General features: G+C 35.5%; 1 protein-coding gene across 2 annotated transcripts; it reads right to left on the bottom strand.

Annotated features, from left to right (window-relative positions):
- Nucleotides 1-1,042: 1,042 nt before the first annotated feature.
- Nucleotides 1,043-25,850, bottom strand: LOC136030167 (uncharacterized). 2 transcript variants are annotated; one of them, XM_065708905.1, is made up of 4 exons: nt 25,675-25,850; nt 13,575-14,155; nt 4,121-4,238; nt 1,043-1,460 (listed from the first exon to the last, which is right to left on the bottom strand). In XM_065708905.1, exons 1-4 carry the CDS (start codon nt 25,727-25,729, stop codon nt 1,174-1,176), a joined length of 1,041 nt encoding a protein of 346 aa, XP_065564977.1. In that variant the 5' UTR covers nt 25,730-25,850; the 3' UTR covers nt 1,043-1,173. The 2 variants fall into 2 exon arrangements, with proteins under 2 accessions (XP_065564977.1, XP_065564978.1); XM_065708906.1 differs by lacking the exon at nt 25,675-25,850 and adding an exon at nt 15,668-15,781.
- Between the last annotated feature and the right edge of the window lie 791 nt (nt 25,851-26,641).

Below are 26,641 nucleotides of genomic sequence, written 5' to 3'. Positions count from 1 at the left end.
CCTATATTATTTTGTGTTTTCAGTAAAGCGCTAGGTTTTTATAACCCTAGAAACATAATTATTTGGCTTATTTTTACAAGTTTTATTGATATATATATATATATATATATATATATATATATATATATATATATATATATATATATATATATATATATATATATATATATATATATATATATATATATATATTAGATAGCCTGTGAAGTAATAACTTTTTTCGTTTTAAGTTTCAACTTTGCTCTTTACTTCCCTCGGGAAATCTTTCTTTTTTTTTAATTAATAACATGTAAGTACCGTATCGACTATGGTTTCATCTTTTCCTACAATTTTTTTTTCCTATTGGTTTATAATCTTTAGTAATGCCTCAGTAAGAAGATTACAAAAACTACTATCGAAAGACATGGGATTCTTTTTTTCTCATTGACTTACCCCCAACTTAACGAGTAGTTTTACAGCCAAATCAAAAAAAAAAAATTGTGCTAGTTTTAATGGACCTCTCGTTCTAGCAAAATTATTTGGTTTGCAAGAGAAAAAAATAATTTTGTTAACTGCCTTTTATTTTGTCTCATTCGTAGGACCTCTGTCTTGAAGATATGTTTGCAAGAATTCCCTAAGGGGGGGGGGACAAGAGTGAATCGTCCTCTCCTGAGGACACCAAAATATAAATTGCAGTATATTATGATATATATATATATATAAATATATATATATATATATATATATATATATATATATATATATATATATATATATATATATATATATATATATATATATATATATATATATATATATATATATATATATATATATATATATATATATATATATATATATATATATATATATATATATATATATATATATATATATCTTTTTCCCGTCCCTTGAGATTCATGTAAGCTCCCCCTTCAAAATTTCTTCACGTCTTATAAATTTCTTTCATTACCTTACAAAACGTCTTTCTATGATTTGTGTAATTTTAGAAACTTCAGCTGAAGTAGATTCTATTTAATTAAAATCTCTTAAATAAACAAACTTAAAAAAACATTTAATTTATTGATCGTTAGGACACTCACTAAATATAACTTAAGAAAATTACTAGATACGGCATACTTTTGACCACCGGAAATCGTCTTTCTATGGGCAATAATGTTTCAGAACACTCAATTAATTTCTTTCTACACAAGGAATCAAAGGCCGGGTCATTTCAATTTTATCAACAGTTGTCCCCCTATAGAGGGCAAGCTGGTGAAGAACTAAGCTCAGCTGATTCCTCAAGTTTTCATTTTCCATTTCATAAAACTGTACTTTGATTTCATTTTCTTCTTCTCGGGTACGTCTGAGATCACGAGATTTCTTGGCAGCTTCGTTATTTTTCTTCCTTCTGTAATAGTATTCAGAATCTTTGCCCATTTCTGCTGATAAGGATTCATCTATGAATCGCTGGTCATCACCTGAAATTGATTCGAAGGGTCAAACTTTGTAATTTCACGATAATTGTCAAAGTTTACTCAAGTTTACTTGTCTGAATTCGGTTAAAGATGGGAAATAAGAATATTTTCTGGCCGATTCTGATTGGTTAGTGCATTTGAAATTCAGGTAAGGGAATAATTGCATTTACTAGAGGCATTCTGAGCTTTTCTTGGCGGGAGGGGGTACAGTAAACTATTAGTAATAATACGTTTTTCCGAGACCCAATTTCACCACGGATTTCAAAAGTGAGAAGGGGGCAACCTTTTTAGTCTCAATGTTCCAACAATGCTTAAAACTAAAGGGAGTGTACTGATTTAGATATTTTGCTAACGAAAATTCATTTGTAATAATCATTACTTTGAATGCTTTGCGTTAAATTTTATTGCAGAAACCAGCAATCAGTGTGAATAATATAACAATAATATCATACTTTAAAGGCTTATGCAAAAATGCACGCATACAAAACTAAACAGACAGCAACATATACATTTATCAAACTATGAATTAACTAATAAAAATTAATATTTTCAAGTGTGCAAAGGATGAACGGAAGAATGAATGTAGCTTTAAATTACTATGTAAAACTAGAAATTGTTAGCAATACAGAAGCTGATAATCATCTCTACTTTCTCAAAAGTGACAAATATGGCAAAGACCGTCACCAAAAGTCACACAAGGGGGATTATAGTGTATCCACGGTCCTCTTACCTTAGGCGTCTACATATTTCCCAGTAAACTTCTTCTTTCCTCTATGCTGTGAGATAATGTAGAATTCTAACAGATTGTTACACTTGATTTGCTTGTCATATAAGCAATTCTTGATGAGGTTTGTCAATTCACTTTTTTACAAAGACGGCCATTTTTGGTTTAACCTCAGGGGTAAGGCAATGTGATTCGTTCAAAATGTGTTTGATTTTTATGTGAAATTTGCTACACTTTTGGAGCTGTCCCATACGAACTTAGTTTTCTCGAGTCGTTCATCCCTCAAACGTAGATGAATCCCAACATGCGCTGATACAAGAAAAACGTCGTTTCAAGTTACGACAGTCGTGTTGATTTTCGATGTGTTCTGCTGTATAAAGAGCTATAAGGGCAATCTTGATATTTCGGATTCTATTCCGTATTGAAATACTTTGAATCCCACTTATAAACAGCCAGCTCAATCTTTTCCATTCCGTAACACATTCACTATGCTTTAAGATTTGAGTTAGCCATACTATGTATGGCTATTGTCCTTACTGGATTGATTGGGGAATTCTGTAAAGCGATTGGATATCCCAGTTTCGATTTATTAGATATCCTGGTTTGAGTTTAATTTAATTCAGACGGATGGTGTACATGTATTTTCCCTTGTAATCCATTGGTGTCGTTTTGAAAACTATTAGTCATATACACAATACAATGATATATAAGATTTGGCTCCTGACAAGATGAATAAAAGAGATGAGATTATAATGTTTTCTTGTGCGTAATGCTACCAGTCTAAATAGATTTCAGTGTAGCAGCTCTTTGCGAACCAGGAGATATTTTCCTGGGGGAAGGTGTAAACGCCGGCTTTTGTTTATTTGTTTTCTTGTTTCTTTTCTTTGTTTTTCTCAGGAGTGAGAGGGATCATTTAAAGTTTTAGTGCCTTTTTTAAGCGACCAAAAATATTGGAGGGCAATCAGCTCCCCTTCTACGGTCCTTTTCCCCAAGTCATCCGATCAAAGTTTATGAGATAGTTATTTTGTTCAGCATAGATGAAATATGCAATAACTATGCCTCTTGGGATGACATGGTCCTCCACAGCTTCTGGGGAATGAGCTGCAAGTAATGACATTTGCCCATTATTTCATAGAGTACTTGTTATTGAGAAGTACACGGACATTTTTTGGAGGGGGGACTCTGTGGGTGGATTTTCGAAGCGGAGTATTTTCCATGGGAAGGGAAGTCTCAATGGAGGCGTTGTCCGTTGAGGAGGGAGGAATGGTGGAATTTTCCGCGGAGGGGGAGGCGGATTCCCCGGCATTATTGGAAAAACAATCAGAAATTAAATAAAAAACAAAGTTTTTTTTTCAACCGAAAGTAAGGAGCACCATTAAACCTTAAAATAAACAGAAATTATTTCGTATGTGTGGGACTACCCCCTCCTCAATAATTCGCTCTTTACGCTAAAGTTTCACTTTGCCCCAGTTCTTAAAGAACGACTCCTGAAACACAAGGGTCGTTTAGTTAGAATAAGAAACTTTTTGAAAGTACTAAAAAACTTTAGCGTGAAGAGCGAGGAATTGAGGAGGGGTATTCCCCCAACATATGGAATAATTTCTGTTCGTTTTAAGTTGTAATTTTGCTCCTTTATTTTAGTAGAAAAACTGTTTTTTTTTTTTAGTATATTTAATAAGTCCGTCTACTTTAATTAGTTCTTTTTGGTAATCTTGGTTATTGTGATGATTTCCTTTCTTTTTTTCGTTTATTCCTTGAAAGTGATTATTGTTGGTGATTAGTTTGATTTGTGTTTATTTGAATTTATTTCTGCTCGTCTTTGGTTTAACGGAGCTATTTAACTTTCTTTGAAAACTTCTTTTTCGTAAAATTTTCTTTGCATTAATAGCAGTAAGCATTGCCTAAAAGTAGCTGGGGGCGAGGGTATTTTAAGACTTACTTGAATAACTTTCTCTACTTTCTGATTGTGTTCTTCCGTGTTTCACTCTGGCTTTTCGTGCCATTTCCATTTTATCAATCATTTCACGACGGAATTCTTCATACCGCTGACGAGAATCCTAGAAATTAAATTGTTATTTTGAACATTTAGAAAGATGATTCATTGCATCTCATACTGTTAAATCACAAAAAACTCTGACCGCTCACATGCTTCTAAAGAAGCCTTTACATTAGCAATAGTTAATAGACAAATTTTTAATTCTTGAATCATTTTTCTTAGCCAACTTTTAAAGAATAGACGGTCAATGAAACTTGAGAAAGGGCTAATTCAAATGTAAATTAAAAGTGATAATGCTCTTCTTAAGGGTTGAGATCATTTGCAGAGAACCTGACACCCCTTCGACGTTCCATATGCCCCAGGCACCCCAAGAGCTCAAACAGCGTCGGACTGAAACTAAAAAATAGTCGTATTAATCAGGATGGCCGAAGTTCCAAACAATTTCCGTTAGGAACATTTTCCTTAGAATAGTTCCTTTAGTTCCAGAGGCCGAAATTTTCGAGTGATCCATGTAAAACAGGGCCTTCATAGATATGTTTTGATAAAAAAAAAAAATAGAAATATTAAAACTTGTCTAAATCCCAATAAGACATACTAGGACTATCAATCTGTATCAACTGAAGGACTAGCCCACAGAAGCTCAATATCTGTCCCCTCTTGTCAGCAGTACGTGTTCTCGGGTTCAACTGTCCAAAATATCGGTGGCCGGGGTTCACCCCCCGTCCAGAAAATACCCCCCGAAAAATATCCCTCGATGGAGCATATAGAAAAATAGAAAATGGAGTCTCATAGAAAAAAAAATATGTAATTTTTTTCCCTGAAAAAAAATATGTTAATAAAAACGAACAGAAGTTAACTTTTTTCCACAAAACAAGGTTGTCAAAGAAAAGTAAAGCGCTCCGCTAAGCCAAAAATGAGTAGAAATAAGTTCAAATAATTTTCCAAACTTAGATCTATCACAAATCACCATCAATAAATAGATTAAACACAAAACAAACATAAATTGCAATTAATAACCGAGTCAAACTCAAAACGAGAAAAAATTAACATGAATAGGGCTGACAATCCTCACACTTCTCAAAACCTAAATTTAATTTGCACTTTACTGAAAACAAAATACATTTTAAAGGTTTTCACTTTTTGAATTTAATGCATAAAGAAATATTAAGACAAATGAATCAGAATGTACATATTAAACTGACAATCCATGGTTATTTTTTTTCTAGTTAAGTGCAAATCATGTTCTAGTCTTGAGAAGATAAGGGGTCGTCAGCCCTAATCCTTTTAATTTTCGCTCGTTTTGAGTTTGACTAGGTTATCTGTTGTAATTGTGTTGCGAGAGCAACACTTTGGTTTTGTCGTGTTTTTTTCCTAGCATCTCGATTTCAGCTTATTCCTAGAAAGTGGTAAGGGTCTAACCACTGCGGTTTTTACCGGAAGTGTGGACCTTAGGCCGGATTGATGAATATGACTTTGCATTTTGGATAGCTTCGTAGAGCTCTTGCCTGGGGCCAAAAAGGATGGTTTTTGCTTGTCCTTGAGCCACAGCCTATTGTATGTGAAGTGACTTGGAGTTTTATAGCCTATGTGAGAGAGAACTATCTGAAGTTATGCAGTCAAGCTTTGTTTCATCAAACCATGTTTCTGCTTTTGAGTGGAAAGCTCCGTTCTAGCAGGCAAGGAGGCAGGCATCAGTTTCAAATTGAAGATAGACTAAAATCTATAAGTATTAAATATATGTGGCAGTTACCCAACCCCACATCCAATATATCTTCTTCGAGTGATAAATAGAAAAAATTACAGAAATAAAAAAGTGGGGACTGGAAGTGCTGCCTTCTAGTGTTTCTACCCATTTCTGTCCGTCATTTCACAGAAGGATATTTTTCGACGGCAGTCAATAGATCTTGATGATGTGATAAAAGTATATGTTATCCATTTTTTGGTGTAAAAATTCCTTCATGAGATATACCAGTTTGAGAGTTTAAAGGGTTGATAACTTCAATAGGAGGGTACACACTGAAACCAAAAATAGGTCGGTACAGAAATAGTATCAAATATACCTCAGACTTTAGAAATTCTCCCATTGCTAAAGAAATTAGAGTTTATCCTTTGCTCCTTTCTAAGTAAAGACGTTAGAAACTTGGCCTACGGCAAAAAAGTCAACTTTTGAACTAAGACAGATAGTTTTTTTTCGACGGCAGTCGATAGCTCTTGATGAGCTGATCAAAGTGTATGTCATTCATTTTTCGGTAGAAAAATTCCTTCATGAGATATGAATGAATGAATGATTCCTTCATGAGAATGAAAAATTCCTTCATGAGATTTGCTAGTTTGAATATTTAAAGGGGTTGACAAGTTCAGTAGTAAGGTAAACACTGAAACCAAAAATAGGCCGATACCAATTGTGAGACATATAGGGGTGTTTTAAGCAACAGTCGGTTGTTAGCTTATAATCATCTTCCGCAATGAGGGGTTCACAACTTTTGCTAGTTGATGTACCTATTATTTGTTTCCGGCGTATTTGATGGTAAGACCAATTTGGTTCCAGCTGTAAGACATATAGGGTACTTGTAATTAATAATCGGCTGTTAGGCTACAATCATCTTCAGCGATGAGTTTTGCAACTTTTATTAGTTGCAATGAGGGGTTTACAACTCTTGTGAGCTGTGTACCTAGTTTTATTTTAATATCCTAAAAGATTAACAACTTCAGCGTTTAATCGAAGCGAGGAAACAAAACCAAAGTGTTGCTCTCCCAATACTTTACTCGGTGAAGCCGAACAAGGGTGCCGCAACACCACACGCTGCCGATGCAGCATAGATCTAGTTTCTGTTCAATTTGGGTTTCATTTATTTCTTAATGGTCATTTGTGGTAACTTTACACTTGGAATATAAGACAAGAGCTAAGAGCTCATATGACACTTGTGACGAGGCGAGAAGAGCTAAGAGCCAAGAGATCATATGGTATGAGCTCTAACAAAATTCTATGAATCAATAGATTGATTTTGAAAGGAAAATAAGAGGCTTAATGCCGGTCAGGATATAAAATAAGAGCTCTGAGTCACGATGTCCTTCTAAATATCAAAATTCATTAAGATCCGACCACCCATTCGTAAGTTATAAATACCTCATTTTTTCTAATTTTTCCTCTCCCTTTAACGCCCCAGATGGTCGAATCTGGGAAAACGACTGTATCAAGTCAAATTGTGCAGCTCCCTGACACGCCTACCACTTTTCATCGTCCTATTACGTCCAGAAGCACCAAACTCGCCAAATCACTGAACCCATCCCCCAACTCCCTCAAAGAGAGCGAATCCAGTACGATTCTGTCAGTCACGTATCAAGGACATTTGTTTATTCTATCCACCAAGCTTCATCCCGATTCCTCCACTCCAAGTGTTTTTCCAAGATTTCCCCCTCCAACTCCCCCCAATGTCAAAAGTTCTGGTCGGGATTTGAAATAAGAGCTCTGAGACATGAATTCCTTCTAAAAATCAAATTTCATTAAGATCCGATCATCTATTCGTAAGATAAAAATACCCAGTTTTCACGTTTTCCAAGAATTCCGGTTTCCCCTTCCAACTCCCCCAATGTCACAGGATCTGGTCGGAATTTAAAATTAGAACTTTAAAGCACAAGATCTTTCTAAATATCAAATTTCATTAAGATCTGGTCACTCTTTCGTAAGTTACAAATACCTCAATTTTTGAAATTACCCCCCCCCCCCCCAGTTCCAACAAAGAGAGCAGATCCGGTCCGGTTATGTCAGTCACGTATCTTAGACAGGCTTCTATTCTTCCCATCCAGTTTCATCCTGATCTCACCGCTTTCAGTGTTTTCTAAGATTTCCAGTCCCCCCAACTGCCCCCTCCCTAATTACGCTCGATCCGGCTGATGTTTAAAATAAGAGATCTGAGTTACGAGGTCCTTCTAAATATGAAGTTTCATGAAGATCCGATCACTCCTTCGTAAGTTAAAAATATGTCATTTTTTCTTATTTTTCAGAATTAACCCCCCCCCCCCCAATAGAGCGGATCCGTTCCAATTATGTAAATCACGTTTGTAAGACTTCTGATTATTTCTCCCACCAAGTTTCATCCCGATCACTCCAATCTAAGCGTTTTCCATGATTTTACGTTCCCCCACCCCAAACTTCCCCCAATGTCACCAGATCCGGTCAGGATTTAAAATAAGAGCTTTGAGACACGCTATCCTTCTAAATATCAAATTTCATTGAGATCCGATCACCCGTTCGTAAGTTAAAAATACCTCATTTTTTCTAATTTTTCAGAATTAATCCCTCCCCCAACTACCCCAAAAAGAGCGGATCCGTTCCGGTTATGTCAAAGATTCTTATGCTGTGTAAATTCTTTATTTTCCCTTTCCTTAGCACTTCTTAACGAAACTAAAAAAAACACAAGTTACATGAAATTTTCAAATTCGGCAGAATTTTTTGTGGGGGGAATATTTTCCAGGGGTTATTCTCCACGGGGGGATTATTTTCTGTGATGGATATTATCCAAGGGGTATTCTCCGGGTGGGGGGGGGGTATTTTCCATGGGAGATGTTTTCCGGTGTGTATGTGGGGGAAGGTATTTTCCGCGGAGGGATGTTTTCTGGGGGGAGGGGGTAAACGACAATAACCTAAATATAAGCTGCAAAAGGAATTGTCTGAAAAAATAATTACAGGAAATTCTGAAAGAACATAGAATAAAGAATTATAGGAAATAGTGTTATTTGTCACAAAAATACTGACACTTCGAGGGGCAAGGACCTAGGCCAAATTTTGCCCCTGAAACACTTGAAATGAAATTATAATGGATAGCCATGTCGACATATTTAAGAACTTGCAGCTTAGCATTTTTTTTTAGATTTATATTATTTTTTATCTTGCCTTTTAAGAATTAACGCTTTCATTTGATAAAATGGCAAATATGGAAACGATTAGGACGCTACCTGCAAAAGAATGCCAAACTCCCGGAGGAATGCTTGACAGCATTATGTCGTTCAGGGAAAACAATTACATAAAAAAAACTAGTTTTTCTAACTGAAAGTAAGGAGCGACATTAAAACTTAAAACGAACAGAAATTACTCCGTATATGAAATGGGTTGTCCCCTCCGCAATCCCTCGCTCTTTATGCTAAAGCTTTTAATTGTTTTAAAAAACATAATTGTGGTAAAGAGTCAAACTTTAGCGTAAAGAGCGAAGGATTGCGGAGGGGACAACCCATTTCATATACGGAGTAATTTCTGTTTGTTTTAAGTTTTAATGTCGCTCCTTACTTTCAGTTAGAAAAACTAGTTTTTTTTATGTAATTTCTGAACGTTTTTGAATTAATGCATGTTTGATTTTGGCTCTCCACACATAAATTATTAAAATGAAATATAAATTTTAATTCCTTTTTTGGCTAAATGGCTTTCTCTTAGTTCTAATCAGACGATTTTGAGAAATAAGGGATGGGGAAGGAGGCCTAGTTGCAATGCAATTTTTCGGTTACACAAAAAGGCAACTATAAATTTTAATTTTTAACGAATTTTTTTATTAGTAAAAAATATACGTAACTGAAGAATTAACTTACGTAACAAACTTTTATATTCTTAAATTTTTATTATGTATATGAGGGGGTTTGTACCCTCGTTAATACCTCGCTCTTTACACTAAATCGTAAGTTTTGGGCCGATTCTCTAAGAATGACCCCTGAATCAGAAAGGCCGTAGAATAAATAGTTGAAATTACTAAAAATACTACAGCATAAAGAGCGAGGTATTTATCTCCTCCTAAATACCTCGCTCTTTATGCTAAAGTATTTTTAGAACCCCTCATATGCGTAATAATCTCTGTTCGTTTTAAGTTTCAATGCTACTCCTTACTTTCCATTGAAAAAACTTTTCCATGTTTATTTTTTCATTGTTTTTTTTTATAGTAATTTTAGAAAATCCTGCGCCCTTTTCATTTAATTTTTCTTCCCCCATGACATATTTCTCCAAGGAAAGCTCCTCCCACATAGCCCCCTCCCCTCAACACCACCCCCAAAACCAAAAAAAAAACCTGAAAACGACTGTACACTTCCCAATAACCATTATTATATGTAAACACTGGTCGAAGTTTGTAACTTGCAACCCCTCCCCCAGGGACTGTGGGGGAGTAAGTCATTCCCAAAGACATAGTTATTATGGTTTTCGACTATGCGGAACAAAATGGCTATCTCAAAATTTTGATCTGTTGACTCTGGAGAAAAATGAGCGTGGGAGGGGGCCTAGGTGCCCTTCAATTTTTTGGTCAAAATATTCTCAGGCTCTTAACTTTTGATGACACAGACCAAATTTGATGAAACTTATATATTTAAAATCAGCATGAAAATCCGATTCTTTTGATGTATATTTTAGCATCAAAATTTCGTTATTTAGAGTTTCGTTTACTATTGAGCCGGGTCGCTCCTTACTACAGTTCGTTACCACGAACTGTTTGATACAGGTTTCCTTAATTGGTGAAAATAAAAGGTATTTGTATGATATACCCCCTGCAGTTCAAGTTGTTCACGAATTGACGCACTGTTAACCGGTTTATTTCGCTAGTTTCTTTCAACATAGCGTGAGAAAAGACAGAGAAGTGACAGAATAAATGGGAAATTTATAATTTAGGCTATATATGTACATATTAGGTGGTAAGGTATTTGGACGGTGTGAAGTCAGAAAACAATTCTTATTTCATAATATCAGAATAGTCAATGCTAACACACTTTGCATGCAGACCTGCTGGGCTTTACCCTCACACCCATCCCATAATGTGCAAATGTATAGACAAAATTGGTTTCCAAGGGATTATATTTTTATCATACTTAGGTATGTTTTATTAGCAATAACCTAACTGCACTTCTTAAGCTGCAGCGTATCATACACGTATCAAATAAAATAACAAATAATTCTATCCAGAGACAAAGATTATTCTAATATCTTTAACGGTTCAAAACCTTCAAAATTAAAGAACAAAGGTAAAAAAGGACGCAAATTCAGTTTTTCCTTAGGAAGGAAGTTTAATCCTAAGGGTAATATTAGACTAAAACTTTATTTCTACCGATTTTTGAAAAAAATTCTCTTATTCAGGTTCTGTTTTATTAATTTTATACTAAAAACTTTTATTAGTTCGGGTCTATGACAAATTTTTAAAAATACTGGCGAAAGTGTGTTCTTGTCTCGAACTTTTTTTTTTGCTGGAAAAGTAAAAGTTCCTTTGGGAATAACCTTGAAAAAATTCTTGTTAACCAGATGTGATACTAATTAAAATTATTCATACATTTGGCTCATTTTGTCTTATCCATTACATGACAAATTTGAATTTTGTGTGATTGACATTGAAAAGGAAATGAACATGTTTTTTATCTGCTCAAGTTATGGCATTTAATATGGGATTACATTAGATCAGTAGTGGTTCTGACTAGGGGACCTCAAGGAAAACTAGAAATTTTGAAAGAAATTTGGTTCAATTGTTTTACGACGAAATAGACCAATAACTACTTTCTCCGATTAGCTTGCAACATACTGGGAAAGTAGACTGGGCAAAATGGATCTCAGTGAGGAAAACAGATTTGAAAAACAAATAGGGTTTTATTCGTGGCGCACCGAAATGAGCCAACTATATATTCAGACTTGACCAAGGGGACGTGAATGAGAACAAGAGATCATGGAAAAATTGGTTTATATTGCCTTGTGCTGCAACAAATTTGATTTTTGAAATTGGTTTTATTGGCTTGAAATTTACAGACATGTAGACAGGACCCAGGCAACCACAGTAATGTCAATTTTTTTTAAAGAAATGGGACCAACAGGCTTGCTACAACCATGATGTTTTAATGGGGTAAAACGGGATTCTTTACGAATAAACTAGACATACGGTAACTTGAAAAAAAGAGTTACAACGAAACAGAACATAAAAAGATTATTTCGTTTAGATTTTGAATTATGATACAATGTTCAGGGTGTCCAATGGGCGGGGGGTTAGGACGATGGCTTCAGTCCCATTGAAGATCCAAAATTATTATTATTTTTGTGTCCATTTTTATCCGTGTTTAATTTTATACTAAAAATATCATTGGTCATTTATCATTAGATTAGCCAAGGATGATCTACGGGAAGGGGTTACCGGGTTTGCACCTCCAGGGGTTTGACAGGTAAAAACGTAACAAAAATGCATATAAATGAATTTTTAGTGCTTTTTTTCGTTTTTGTTCCCCCCCCCCACTTGGAAAAAATACCCCTCCCCCTATACGAAAATCCTGGATACGTCCTTAGTGATTCACAACTGGCGAAGAATTGCTGGCTACTTATTCCAAAAGACAGCAACAGGCTCAACTTCTCTTGAAGACCTCTCCTCAACTTCTCCTCAAACAGGTAGGTCCAGCCAATTGCAAGGTGAAGTTTAATAGGCCACAGAATGTCAGATGTCTTTCAGGTCAACTTGCTTCGCCCTCTCTCCCATCAGTCACCTGGTGAAGAAGCAAACCCCAACCATAGGCTTACCTTCTTTCGCGTCATCAAACTCGACGAAGACTAATCAAATGAAGATGAGATAAGAACTATTCCAACGTATGATAAAAACAAAAATTTTGACTTCAACAAGCTCGTTGATAAAAAAAAATCAAGGCGAAGATAGAAAATGCGTTTTGAAGGTATTGGAACAATACAGGGATGTCATAAACAATGAAACTGACTGTTTTGTTTATGTATAGCATGATGTCACAGGTTCAGCTAAATCCATCCGCAAATATAGCTGCCGTATTCCTGAATCTAAGATAGAACAAGGCCGAGCTTGAACACTAGCTTGATGCAGATGTATCACACAGCCATTTAACAATGTACGAAATTCTCCTTTTATCGTGTTGGCGAAAAAGAATAGAGAAATCCGAGATGCTGTAGACAAAGTTTTAACAGAAGAACACTGTGGTTTTAGATGCGTGCACAATGATCTATTTAGGGGACCAAAATTTGGAAAGAACCTATATACGTATGGGCTCTCAAAGTTGGACAAAATGTCTAATATTGTACTCTCAGTCTATGTTTTTTTCACAAGGCCAACAAACGATACACTCATAGGGCATTTGTCAATCTTCTACTCCTTCCAGCCCTCTTTGCTTCGAAGATCGAATGATGAACAACTTCGATTTTTAGTGACATTCGAGAGACTACAACATTTGGGTCAATTAGGCTTTTTTAAACTGAGTGCCGAATAACAAATTTTGCGGGCTTACCTATCCCTCGCCAAGCAATATATGTTGGCGCATATTCCATAGAATACATGAATTACGAGGAAAATTATGAACAAGTTCACCTGTTTTTTTTTTCTATTCTAAAACTTATATTAAAAGCCAAACTTAAATATAAATTATTGACTTTTCTTACCTCTCTTAACTTCCTTTCCGTTTCTGATCCAGTAAAATTTCTGAACTGCGAATTTACATCAATATCTCCCCCTATAAGTAGTTTCGAAGTTCTAGAATGTCTCCTCTGTGATGGATCTGACCTTGACATCATTAATGAGCTATCTTTTTGTACCTCTGGTGCCAGATGAATCCCAGCCGGTACAGAATTTTTTCTCCTCGGCAGGAGAGGGTATGGTGAACGGGTCGGTGAGTAAGCACGTGGGGAATACGCTTGTAAACTAACTTCACTTTGTGGGGAGACTCGACGAGTAAATTCAAGTGATTGATCTCCTCTAACAAGACATTGCAATGAAGGAGGCTCTACAAGGGGAGGAGTGTGGTTGTCTGTCAAATACTGATGAGACATATTAACTAATTCATTTAAAGTTACTGATTCTGGCTCAGATTTGATTGGCTCAACACGGCGTCTCTTTGAAAAATCCAGTGGACCATCCAAGTTTTTCACTTCGTACGTTTTTCGATCAATCTGTCCTAACATATTGAATCGAACGTTCCGTACAACACCGTCGAACAAAGGATCATGTTCATTGGGCATTTCAGCTAAAAATAAATAAGCTCGGTTGAAAAAATCCAATACAAAATTGATTATTTATTACTAACTAGTTGTTAGTGGAATAGTAGTAGAATGATGAAGTTATACACAACAATCACACATTTTGTCAAAGGAAAGCAGTAAGGTTCGAGACGAGGGTAGAGAAAAACATACGAAGAAAAATAAACTTAGGATTTAGGAATAGACGAAGCATAAAGAATTCTCTGTTAGATTGATTAAACGGTCAAAGGAAAACATAAAATCAAAGATACTGAAATAAGTGGTTTGCAAAACGATAAAACATCGATTCTGCTACAAATATAAAAGACTGGAAAAAAATAATAACTAAAGTATCCATAATCGAAAAACCGATGCCTCCCCCAAACCTTACAAGCGTCGTAAAACTTACGTTGGCCGGATTTCCGTAGAGAGCATTTCGGTACCTCGTCCTCCGAAATGTCTCCCCAAGGAAAACTAAATTTTCGACGTGACACCTTAAACTAGGTATCCTTTTTCTCAGACCACACTGCTTTCATATGACGAACAAATAAACGTTCAAATTGGGATAGATCCATTTATTTAGACAGTGGAAACAGGTATAAAAGTCTAGATATTTTGAACACATATACAGCAAAAATTATTGACAATCGTTATCATAATATTGCCGAAAAAACGACTTTAAAATGTAAGTATTTTACTTTATTCAAAACCATACAATCTCTAGTACCAACCTCCACTCCTTCTCCCTCTAGAGGGTCTTGACCTTTGATGACCTTTAAAATATGTGTGTTATAAAAGTGAAACCCAGCAAAATAAATCTTCTGTTTGAATGAAGTACAACAAAACTGTTTTCAGCTTCACAACTTTGCTCAATCCCAATTTATAAGGTTTTAAAAATATGCAAATACATTTCCTAAATTTTGAAACAAAAACATTGCTATGGCTCAGAATTCTGCTCAAATGACAAGAATTGCATTTTCAAAACTAAAGGCAGAGAAAAAGCAACTAGTAACTGAAAATTAAGGTAAAGTGTTGTTTTGTCGAAATTTCAATAGGTAATAGACCTGTCATGTAGGCAAATTTCAGGGCCCTCTAGAGGGAGAAGGAGTGGAGGTGGGTACTTCAAAATATCTTCCCGGGATATACTTTAGCCTATAGACACATCCCTGAAAGTTTCATTTTCCTAACCTGACCACTTTCCGAGATAGCCAAAAGTCAATAAACTAGAATTTTACCCCTTCCCGGGACATACTTTAGCCTGTAGAACCATCCCTGAAAGTTTCATTTTTCTAACCTAAACCCTTTCCGAGATAGCAAGAAGTCAATTAACTAGAATTTTACCATATTATCTTGCGTAATCTTCATAGCAGTAATTGCTCTTCGTTTTAAATTTCAACTTAGTTCTTTACTTCCGTAAGAATTTTTTTCTTTAATTTAATTAAAATAAACAATGTTTATTCTTTGTCAACTATTCCAGTTTGTTTCAATAAGTTAGCAAGTGTATGGATAAATTGACTTACTATTATGCTAATGAAAAAACACTCCGTGACAATCCACAATTACATCAAATGCAGAAACACAATTGCTCAAGCAAAGCTAAAGAAAATCTAATTTGGGCTCAACAGCTAAAACTCGAACAACTTGATGCAAATGGTCAAACAGCACTCTAGGGGAGGCTAATAACCTATCGTAACCCTACACCTTCGTTGCATTGTTCAGAATTTCGTATTTGTATCCGGGTCCTATACTACTAACCCTTGAAGTCAATAGCGACAACCAATATTCCTCAAATGAAAGCGGTCCAGTAGAATAGCATATTTAAAAAAATTGACACCATCGAGTTTATTGCAGAAACGTTATTTTTTTCTTTTTAGTACTTCACGCCAAGGCCGTAGCTAGGGCAGGTTAGGGGGTTTGAACCCCCAAAATATTAGTCTGACTGGCCAAAATATTACGAAAATGAATATAAACAAAATTTTGGTGCGTTTTTAATTGTTTTATATAACTCCCCTAAAACATTTTTGTGACTTTGTAATCTCTACCCCCCCTCGACAAAATCCTGGGTACAATAAAAAAGGTACCCATTCACGTACATAAAAAAGGAATCTTACGGTGAATCAGGATGGAAACCAGAAGAGAAGATGAAAACCAGAAGAAAGTCAAATTACTGAAATGAGAAATCAAACCAGAGAATCACAACAAGAAAAATCAAACAAATTCAATATACAATTGAGCTACTTTTGTCTAATCTAGTAGGTAAATGAATTTATAAGAAAGAAAGACATTATTAATTCAGTTGAATTAATATTGAATAATTAAGCCGAAGCCAAATTGAAAATGTCAACTTTTTAAATTTGACAGCAGGCTCAAGACAAGATCGATCGGAATTGAATTTCATCTCAGAACTAAGAAAATGGCTTATTAGGTCTTCAGTTATGATTTTCGTTTGTTAAAAGTTTTTTTCCGGTGGAGAGATTCAATAAGCTTTCTTTTGAGAATTTTCATTCTTAAATCTTCTCAATTTTATCATGGACCCCTGGGGCGTATACAAGGTTTCTCTCCGGGGAGGGGGAAGGGCTCCAAAAAAAAGTTTTAAAAACGCATCATGATTTTTGTAATGTATATTGCTATATTTTTCCGAGTGGGACAAAATTTCGGGGGGGGGGGCAGAACCCCCCCCCCCCTGTCTTCGGGCCTACTGGGCCTGATATGAAAATATTTCGACTAAGCCTTTAACTAGTCAAGAAAAAGCCGTCTTATCGAAATTAACTTTTAAAACCGAGGCTTTTCTTACGGAAGCAAGAGCGAAGTGGAAACTTAAAACGAACAAAAATTATTGCTTCTTACATTGCTCCAGATACAGAGCTGAATCGCGAAATAATTTACAAGTATTTTCCAATACCGATTATAATGTCGATTATAAAAACTAGGACTTTCATGAAAACACAAAATCGATCCCTCAAAACACTGGATGCTGTCTTAGCCCAATAACCATTACTATATGTAAGCACTGGTCAAAGTTTGTAACTTGTAGCACCTCCCATGGGGACTGTGGGGGATTAAATCGTCCCCAAAGACATGTTTATAAGGTTTTTTGACTATGCTGAATAAAATGGCTATTGTCCTCCAATTTTTTTGGTCACTTAAAAAGGGCACTAGAACTTTTCATTTCAGTTAGACTGAGCCCTCTCGCAACATTCTAGTACCACTAGGTCTTTATGATCATCCTTGGAAAAAAAAACATAAAAAACACACATCCGTGATCTGCCTTCTGGAAAAAAATACAAATTCCACATTTTGTAGCTAGGAGCTTGAAACTTCTACAGTTGGGTCCTCCTGATACGCTGAATCTGATGGTGTGATTTTCGTTAAGATTCTATGACTTTTAGGGAGTGTTTTCACCTATTTTCTAAAATAAGGCGAATTTTCTCAGGTTCTTAACTTTTGATGGGTAAGATTAAATTTGATGAAACTTATATATTTAAAATCAGCATTAAAATGAAATTCTTTTGATATAACTATTGGTATCAAAATTCCGTTTTTAGAGTTTCGGTTACTATTGAGCCGGGCCGCTCTTTACTACAGTTCGTTACCACGAACTGTTAAATAAGCTTTAACAAATCAAAGTTAATTGAAAACTATAATTGTTGCAGCAGTAGCTCAATATAGTAAAGAACAAACCACAGTCCTTAATGAGAAAAATTTCTATCTGACACTGATTCAGTAACGTTAACAGCGTAGACCAGAAATATTCCCAGAAATCCTAAGAGAGTAAATATCAAATTCATGTTTTTGACGCGATCTTTCAGATCCCTTTCGTGTCCCCCGCCCCCCGAACAAAAATCCTGGTTACGGCCCTGGGTACTATACACCAATTGGTATATCCATCCTCCCCTCGTCTCTCCTCGCCAAAATGTTAAATTGCGCATCCAAAGAGAAAAAATACAAATAAAAGAATTGTTTATAGGATTTCAGGGTAATTCTTCCCACCGAAAATTCCCCACGACCATCCCCCCTGAAGAAACATCCCAGCGAAAAATGTCCAATAACAAATACTATCTGTAAGCAATGGACAAATCCCAAAACTTAAAAAGACACTTAAACTTCTACAATGGGATTCTCTGATTGTTTTTTAATTAAGGGGGGAGGGAGATACCACAAAGAGTGCATTTTAATGCCAAAACATCCCAGGTCTCATTTAGCCTTCAAATAAGTACATAATTAGTTATAAGCGAGAGACAAGGGGAGGGGGTAGGTAGAAATTGATTTATAATCCCCAGGGAGTTCTAGTCTTTATTATAGGTCAAAAGTGATTGGAGACCAACCACCCGCAAGGAATATTTTCTGGGAGGGGGTATTTCCGGAAGGGGGGATTTCCAGCATGGGGTATTTTCCAGGGGCTAAACGCCTAGAACCGAGTTATGGTAAATGCATTTTGAAATGATGGCATTCTTGCGATGTGGTTCGTTAAGGAATCAGTACCTTACATACTAACAAGCGTGTTGAACCCTTTGACAAATTTATCAAAAAGTGAAAGTAAATGCCAATTCTGCTTAAACAGTACGTAGTAAATACGGTAGGAAAAAAGATTCTACTCGGATGGATATTTTGAATTTCTGTTTTACAGCTTAAACAATTACAATGGACAATTTTGAAAAACTGGAAATATTGCTATATCTAAATAAAATGGACTAACTCCAAAAAGTCATGACCAACGTTCCCTATATGTGTAGAATTCTAAAAACTAGTGCTTTACTGAAATTAAATAAGAAAAGTTTTTCAACTGAAAGTAAGGAGCAACATTAAAACAAAGCAAACAGAAATGATTCTATATACGATAGCTACATCAAAAGAATCGCATTTTAATGCTGATTTTGAATATATAAGTTTCATCAAGTTTAGTCTTACCCATCAAAAGTTACGAGCCTGAGAAAATTTGCCTTATTTAGGAAAATAGGGGGAAAACACCACCTAAAAGTCGTAAGATCTTAACGAAAATGACACCATCAGATTCAGCGTATCAGAGAACCCTACTGTAGAAGTTTCAAGATCCTATCTACAAAAATGTGGAATTTTGTATTTTTTCCCAGAAGACAAATCACGGGTGCGTTTTTTTTTTTTTTTTTTTTTTTTTTTTTTTTTTTTTTTTTTTTTTTTTTTTTTTTTTTTTCAGGGTTCATCGTATCGACCAAGTGGTCCTAGAATGTCGCAAGAAGGCTCATTCTAACGGAAATGAAAAGTTCTAGTGCCCTTTTTAAGTGACCGAAAAAATTGGAGGGCATCTAGGCCCCCTCCCACGCTTATTTTATCCCAAAGTCAACGGATCAAAATTTTGAGATAGTCATTCTGTTCAACATAGTCGAAAACCATAATAACTATGTCTTTGGGGATGACTTACTCCCCCACAATCCCTGTGGGAGGGACTGCAAGTTACAAACTTTGACCAGTGCTTACATATAGTAATGGCTATTGGGAAGTGTACAGACGTTTTCAGGGGGATTTTATTTTGTTTGGGGGTGGGGCTGAGGAGAGAGGGCTATGTTGGAGGATCTTTCCTTGGAAAAATCTGTCATGGGGGAAGAAAAATTCAATGAAAAGGGCGCAGGATTCTCTAGCATTACTATAAGAAAACAATGAAAAATAAACATGAAAACTTTTTTCAAATGAAAGGAAGAAGTAGCATTGAAATATAAAACGAACAGAGATTATTACGCATATGAGGGGTTCTAAAAATACTTTAGAATAAAGAGCCAGGTATTTAGGAGGAGATAAATACCTTGCTGTTTATGCTAAAGTATTTTTAGTAATTTCAACTATTTATTCTACGGCCTTTCTGATTCAGGGGTCATTCTTAAAGAATTGGGACAAAACTTACGATTTAGTGTAAAGAGCGAGGTATTAACGAGGGTACAAACCCCCTCGTATACATAATAAAAATATAAGGTTATGAAAGTTTGTTACGTAAGTTAAATCTTAAGTTACGTATATTTTTTACTAATAAAAACGTTCGTTAAAAATTAAAAGTTCTAGTTGCCTTTTTAAGTAACCGAAAAATTGGAGGGCAACTAGGCCTCCTTCTCCCCCCCCCTTATTTCTCAAAATCGTCTGATCAAAACTAAGAGAAAGCCATTTAGCCAAAAAAAAGAATTAATATACAAATTTCATTTTAATAATTTATGTGCGGAGAGCCAAAACCAAACATGCATTAATTCAAAAACGTTCAGAAATTAAATTAAAAAAAGAATTTTTTTTTAGCTGAAAGTAAGGAGCGACATTGAAACTTAAAACGAACAGAAATTACTCCGTATATGAAATGGGTTGTCCCCTCCGCAATCCCTCGCTCTTTACGCTAAAGTTTGACTCTTTGCCACAATTCTACTTATTAAAACAATTAAAAGCTTTAGCGTAAAGAGCGAGGGATTGCGGAGGGGACAACCCATTTCATATACGGAGTAATTTCTGTTCGTTTTAAGTTTTAATGTCGCTCCTTACTTTCAGCTAAAAGAATTAGTTTTTTTTATTTAATTACTTTAAAAGTCGAGTCGTAACAAAGAGCCAAACTTTAATTTTTCAATTTCAAAATTAGCTAATGATGGAACTCCGTAACTGTAGCTTATTAGGGTTGAGCTGGAACAAATTAGCTGAAAAGGACCTTAGGTTGAGCAGGAGGGAGTTAAAAAATAGCCTTTCTTTTGGTATTTTGGCAAACATATCTCCCCTGTCCTGTACTGAATTTCCCGAAACAAATTTGTTCATTTATCCCTAGCCCAAGCGCGTGCCAGAAAATGAAAACAGCACCATATGCTAAAAAAAAATTAAGCTTACGATTCTATCACATTATACTCGATATACTCTAATGATGATATACTTTATACTCTGATATACTCTATACTTGATATACTCTAAGTGTAGGTTTTGATAGATGGATACATTTTCTTCTGACCAATTCCTCCATCAAGATGAACTTGCTCCTAGAAACACCCCGCAAAAACCAGGAAAAGAGCCCGTAAACCCTTTTCTATTTGTGCGTGTTAGTAATTTAACCATTGTTAGGTATAATTGCCTCTGTCAATCAAAAGGGGCAGTTCCGAGTAAAAATCGGCATGGATTTAAAAGCAATGACCCAACATAGTTTACCAACCTGGGTGGGAACAATGATCGCGGGATGCAGCTTAAATAACAGCTGCTTACATATGGTATGAACAAACGGAAGGAGGGACGATCATACTTGGAAAACCCAAACCTGCATTCATAATAAATATTAGTGCAACCCCTGACCAGCTGCTATAAGCTAGTGCATTATTGATCCATTTGCGCTTTTTTTTTGTGATCATTCCTCTAAGATCGGCCAATTCCGTCGCGTAAAAACTAAAATATACGGTAGGGAGAGTTTAGCTTCTTGATATCGTATTTCGTTTATGGTCAAACTAGACCATTGGCTTTTAGTAATTCTGAAAAATTAGAAAAAATGAGGTATTTTTAACTTACGAAGGAGTGATTAGATCTTAATGAAATTCCACATTTAGGAGGACCTCGTAACTCAGATCTTTTATTTTAAATCCCGACCGGATCCAGTGCCATTGGGGGGGGGGGCAGGAAATATTGGAAAACCCTTAAAGCGGAGAGATCAGGATAAAACTTGGTGGGAAAAATAAGCACAAGTTCAAAATATGTGACTGACATACCCGGACCGGATTCGCTCTCTTTGGTGGAGTAGGGGGGGGGGGTAACTCGGAAACATTAGAAAAATGAGGTATTTGTAACTTACGAACGGGTGATCAGATCTTAATGAAATTTAATATTTAGAAGGATCTTGTGCCTTAGAACTCTCATTTTAAATCCCCACCAGATCCGGTGACATTGGGGAGAGTTTGAGGGGGAAACTGGAATTCTCGGAAAACGTGAAAATTGAGGTATCTTACGAATGGGTGGTTGGATCTTAATGAAACTTGATATATAGAAGAATCTTATGTATCGGATGCTCCATTTTCAATTCGAATCGGACCCGGGGACATAGAGGGTTGGAGGGGGGAAACAGAAATCTTGGAAAACGCTTAGAATGAAGATCGGGATGAAACTTGATGGGAAGAATAAGCCCAAGTTATAGATACGTGATTGACATAATTGGAACAGATCCGTTCTCTTTGGGGGAGCTGGGGGTTGTTAATTTGAAAAAAAAAAGAAAAATTGAGGTATTTTTAACTTAAGAACGGGTGACTGGATCTTAATGAAATTTGATATTTGGAAGGAACTCATGTCTCAGAGCTCTTATTTCAAATCCCGACCACATCTGTTGACTTTGAGGGGATTTGGAGGGGGAAACCGGAAATCTTGAAAACGCTTAGAGTGGGGAGATCGGGATGAAACATGGTGGGTAGAATAAGCAAATGTCGTGGATGCGAGATTGACGTAACCGGACTGGATCCGCTCTCTTTGGGGGAGTTAGGGAGTGGGATTCAGTACTTTAGCAAGTGCTTCTGGACGTGCTAGGACGATGAAAATTGGTAGGCGTGTCAGGGAGCTGCACGAATTGACTTGATAGTCGTTTTCCCCGATTCGACCATCTGGGGGGCTGAAGGGAGAGGAAAAATTAGAAAAATTGAGGTATTTTTAACTTACGAGTGGGTGATCGGATCTTAATGAATTTTGATATTTAGAAGGACCTCGTGACTCAGAGCTCTTATTTTAAATCCCGACTGGCATTAAGACTCTGATTTTCCTTTTAAATTAATCTATTGATTATTAGAAATTTGCTAGAGCTCATAAATATGAACTCTTGGCTCTTCCGACCTCATCACAAGTGTGATATGAGCTCTTGTTTTATATATATATATATATATATATATATATATTTATATATATAGTAGACTCGATAAAGTCGTCATAAAGTGTCACATTATACACTAAAAGTGCAATTTGGGTGACAGTTCTGGAATGAAAAGGCTGAGCCAGACACATGGACATCATAGACAGCTAATTAAAGACTCATTTATATACTAAATTTTTAAATATAATTGATCCTAATAAATTTGACATTATCAGGCAATCATAAAGTGACAATTGGCTGACAGTGACAAGTTTGACTCTTTCTCTCAACTCTGCTTTTTAAAACAGTAAGAAACTTTAGCGTAAAGAACGAGACGTTGATGAGGAAGCAGCCCCTTTCATATACGAAGTAATTTCTGTTCGTTTTAAGCTTTAATGTCGCTCCTTATTTTCAGTTAAAAAAAAACTTGTTTTTTTATTTAATTTCTTAACGTTTTGGAATTAATGCATATTTTGATTTTGGTTCTCCGCAGAGGAATAATTAAACAAAATTTGCATTTTTTTTTTTTTTTTTGGCTAAATGGTTTTCTCATAGTTTTCATCGAATGATTTTGAGAAAATGTGAGTGGGGGAGGAAGCCTAGTTGCCCTCCGATTTTTTGGTTTCTTAAAAAAGGCAACTAGGACTTAATTTTTTACGAATGTTTTTATTAGTAAAAGATATACGTAACTTATAAATTAGCATACGTAACGAACTTTTGTATTCTCATGTTTTTATTACATATATGAGGGGGTTCATCCCCTCGTCACTACTTCGCTCTTTACACTAAAGCTTTCTTGTCCCAATCCATCAAAAATGACCCCTGAATCACAAAAGCCGTAGAATAAATAGTTGAAATTTCTAAGAATACTTCAGCGTAAAGAGCGAAGTATTAGGAGGAGGTGAGCCGCTCATATGCGTAACAATTACTGTTCGTTTTAAGTTTTAATGCTGCTTCTTACTTCCAATTGAAAAAACTTATTCATATTTATTTTTTCATTGTTTTTTTTTTTAATAAAGCTAGAAAATCCTGCGCTCCCTTCATGGAAATTTCCTTCCCCCGTGACAATTTCCTCTATGGAAAGTTCCCCCGACATATCCCCCTCTTCTTAACCCCTCCCCCAACCAAGAAATCCCCCTGAAAACGTCTGTGCACTTCCCAATAACCATTACTATATGTAAGTACTGGTCAGAGTTTGTAACTTGTAGCCCCTCCCACGGGGACTCTGGGTGAGTAAGTGGTCCCCAAAGACATAGTTATAAGGTTTTTCAGCTAAGCTGAATAAAATGGTTATCTCAGAATTTTGATCCGTTGACTTTGGAAAATAATTAGCGTGGCAGGGGGCCTAGGTGCCCTCCAATTTTTTTGGTCACTAAAAAAAGACACTAGAACTTTTCATTTCCGTTAGAATGAGCCCTCTCACAACATTATAGGACCCCTGGGTCGATACGATCACCCCTGGGGAAAAACAAAACAAAAATAACATACAAACAAATAAACACGCATCCGTGATCTGCCTGCTGGTAAAAAATACAAAATTCCACATTTTTGTATATAGGAGCTTGAAACTTCTACATTAGGGTTCTCTGATACGCTGAATCTGATGATGTGATTTTCGTTTAGATTCTATGACTTTTAGGGGTGTTTGCTCTATTTTCTAAAATAAGGCAAATTTTCTCTCACTCGTAACTTTTGATGGGTAAGACTAAACTTGATGAACTTATATATTTAAAATCATCATTAAAAAGCGATTCTTTTGATGTAGCTATTGGTATCAAAATTCCATTTTTTAGAGTTTTGGTTACTATTGAGCCGGGTCGCTCCTTACTACAGTTCGTTACCACGAACTGTTTGATTACAAAAGCGCGTCCATTCTTTAGCTTTCTAAAATACCCTTGGGTAAATGTTCAGTTCCGTTCCAAGTGCTCTAAACTGGAAAATCTGCTCTAAAGCAGAGTTTCTGCTTTGCAGTATTTGCAGAAATTTCAGACTTAGAAATGTTAATTCTAGAAGCGCATCCATTTCTGGTTGACCCTCCTCCACCATGGGGCAAACTAAAAATGTGAAAAAAGTGGGCTCACTTAAAGGTAATATTACCTATAGAGTGAAGCGTATTAGTCTATGAGCCCCGTGGGCAGCGGGATTGCTATATTGAACTAAGGTAATTGAAACTAAACAATTACCAAAAATTAAAAACCCATCAAAATATAAAAATGATATTTTAATCTATACTAAGATGAATTCTGGGAATATTTCTGGTCTACGCTGTTATTACGAAAGTAAAGAGTAACATTAAACCCCAAAATGAGCAGAATTTGTTCTGTATAGAAGGGGGACTATCCCTTCTTCATACCTACCTCCACCTCATGGTCGCTGAAACTTTGAAGTGTGCTCTTCGATCAGAAATTGAGAGTTTTATACCTTTTTTATAAGTCAAAAGTGAAGTGATTGGATAAACCAGTTTAATAGAAACTTTTCGCATATTATAAAGTAAGCATTGTACTAAAATAGTATTTGTAAGATTTTGTATATAGCCTATGGCTATATCTGGCCCAATTACGGGGGAGAGACAACTGTAATTTTAGAGAAATATACTTGGAACACTCGTTGAATTACGAATTCAAAATACTTTTTTGATATTTAAAGTATTTCCTTCTCAGGAGGAATCTCTATGCACAATTACTGAAAGGGGACTTTCTATGATAATAAACAAATACTCACAATCTGTCGCTTCAATATTAAGATATCCAATTCCTTGTCGCATCTCCTCCATCATGCGTATAATTACTAGACTGTAGTATAACAGGTCAACCAGATTGTTTACCAGCTGTTTCAAGGAAAAATGACTCAAGAATGCATGATGCAATAACAGGCCAAGATGCTATGTGTCACAAGCGTAAAAACCATTTTCGCAAGAAACCTTATCTCGACTTTATACCTACGTCATAAGCCTATCAGTAGTTCAAAACGAAGTTATGAAATGAAGAATGGGTTGATAGTCAACAGATTGCATCTGTTGATAAGATTTTTGTTACTTTATAGCACAGATTTATTTTAAAAAAACCTTTTTTCTAAGGGAAGTAAAGAGTGAAGTTGAAACCTAAAACGAACAAAAATTATTACTTCATAACGTATCTAACATATATCGATAAAACTAATGCAAATAAACCAACCGGTGATATATCCCTATGTTCGTAGAATTATAGAAAACTTGAACTTTACTAAAAAAAACAAACTAACCTTGTATTGTAAGTTTAACATACATATTCTGATATTTATTCATACTTCTTTAATTATTAAAGTCAAAAAGTGAAAACATTTAAATGTGTTCTGTTTTCAGTAAAGTGCAAATTATGTTCTGGTCTTGAGAAGGCGTGGGGGTTGTTAGCCCTGCTCATGGTAATTTTTTATCATCTTCGGTTAGACCCGGTTATTTATTGTAATTTTTGTCCGTTCTGGGTTTCATTTATTTATTGATGGTGACTTGTGGTAGTTTTACGCTTGAAAAAGTATTTGAATTTATTTCTACTCATTTTTGGCTTAATGGAGCCCTTTAATATTTTTTGACAAACTTATTTTATGGAAAAAGGTTTTAAATTAATCTATATCCGTTTTTATTAACAGTCTTTTCATGCAAAAAATTTTTTTATTAGATTCCATAATTTTTGACTTTGAAGATTGCTTGACT

The sequence above is a fragment of the Artemia franciscana genome, chromosome 8 (assembly GCF_032884065.1).
Source record: "Artemia franciscana chromosome 8, ASM3288406v1, whole genome shotgun sequence".
Classification (NCBI taxonomy): Eukaryota; Metazoa; Arthropoda; class Branchiopoda; order Anostraca; family Artemiidae; genus Artemia; species Artemia franciscana.
This window is presented reverse-complemented; position numbering and strand designations above follow the sequence as displayed.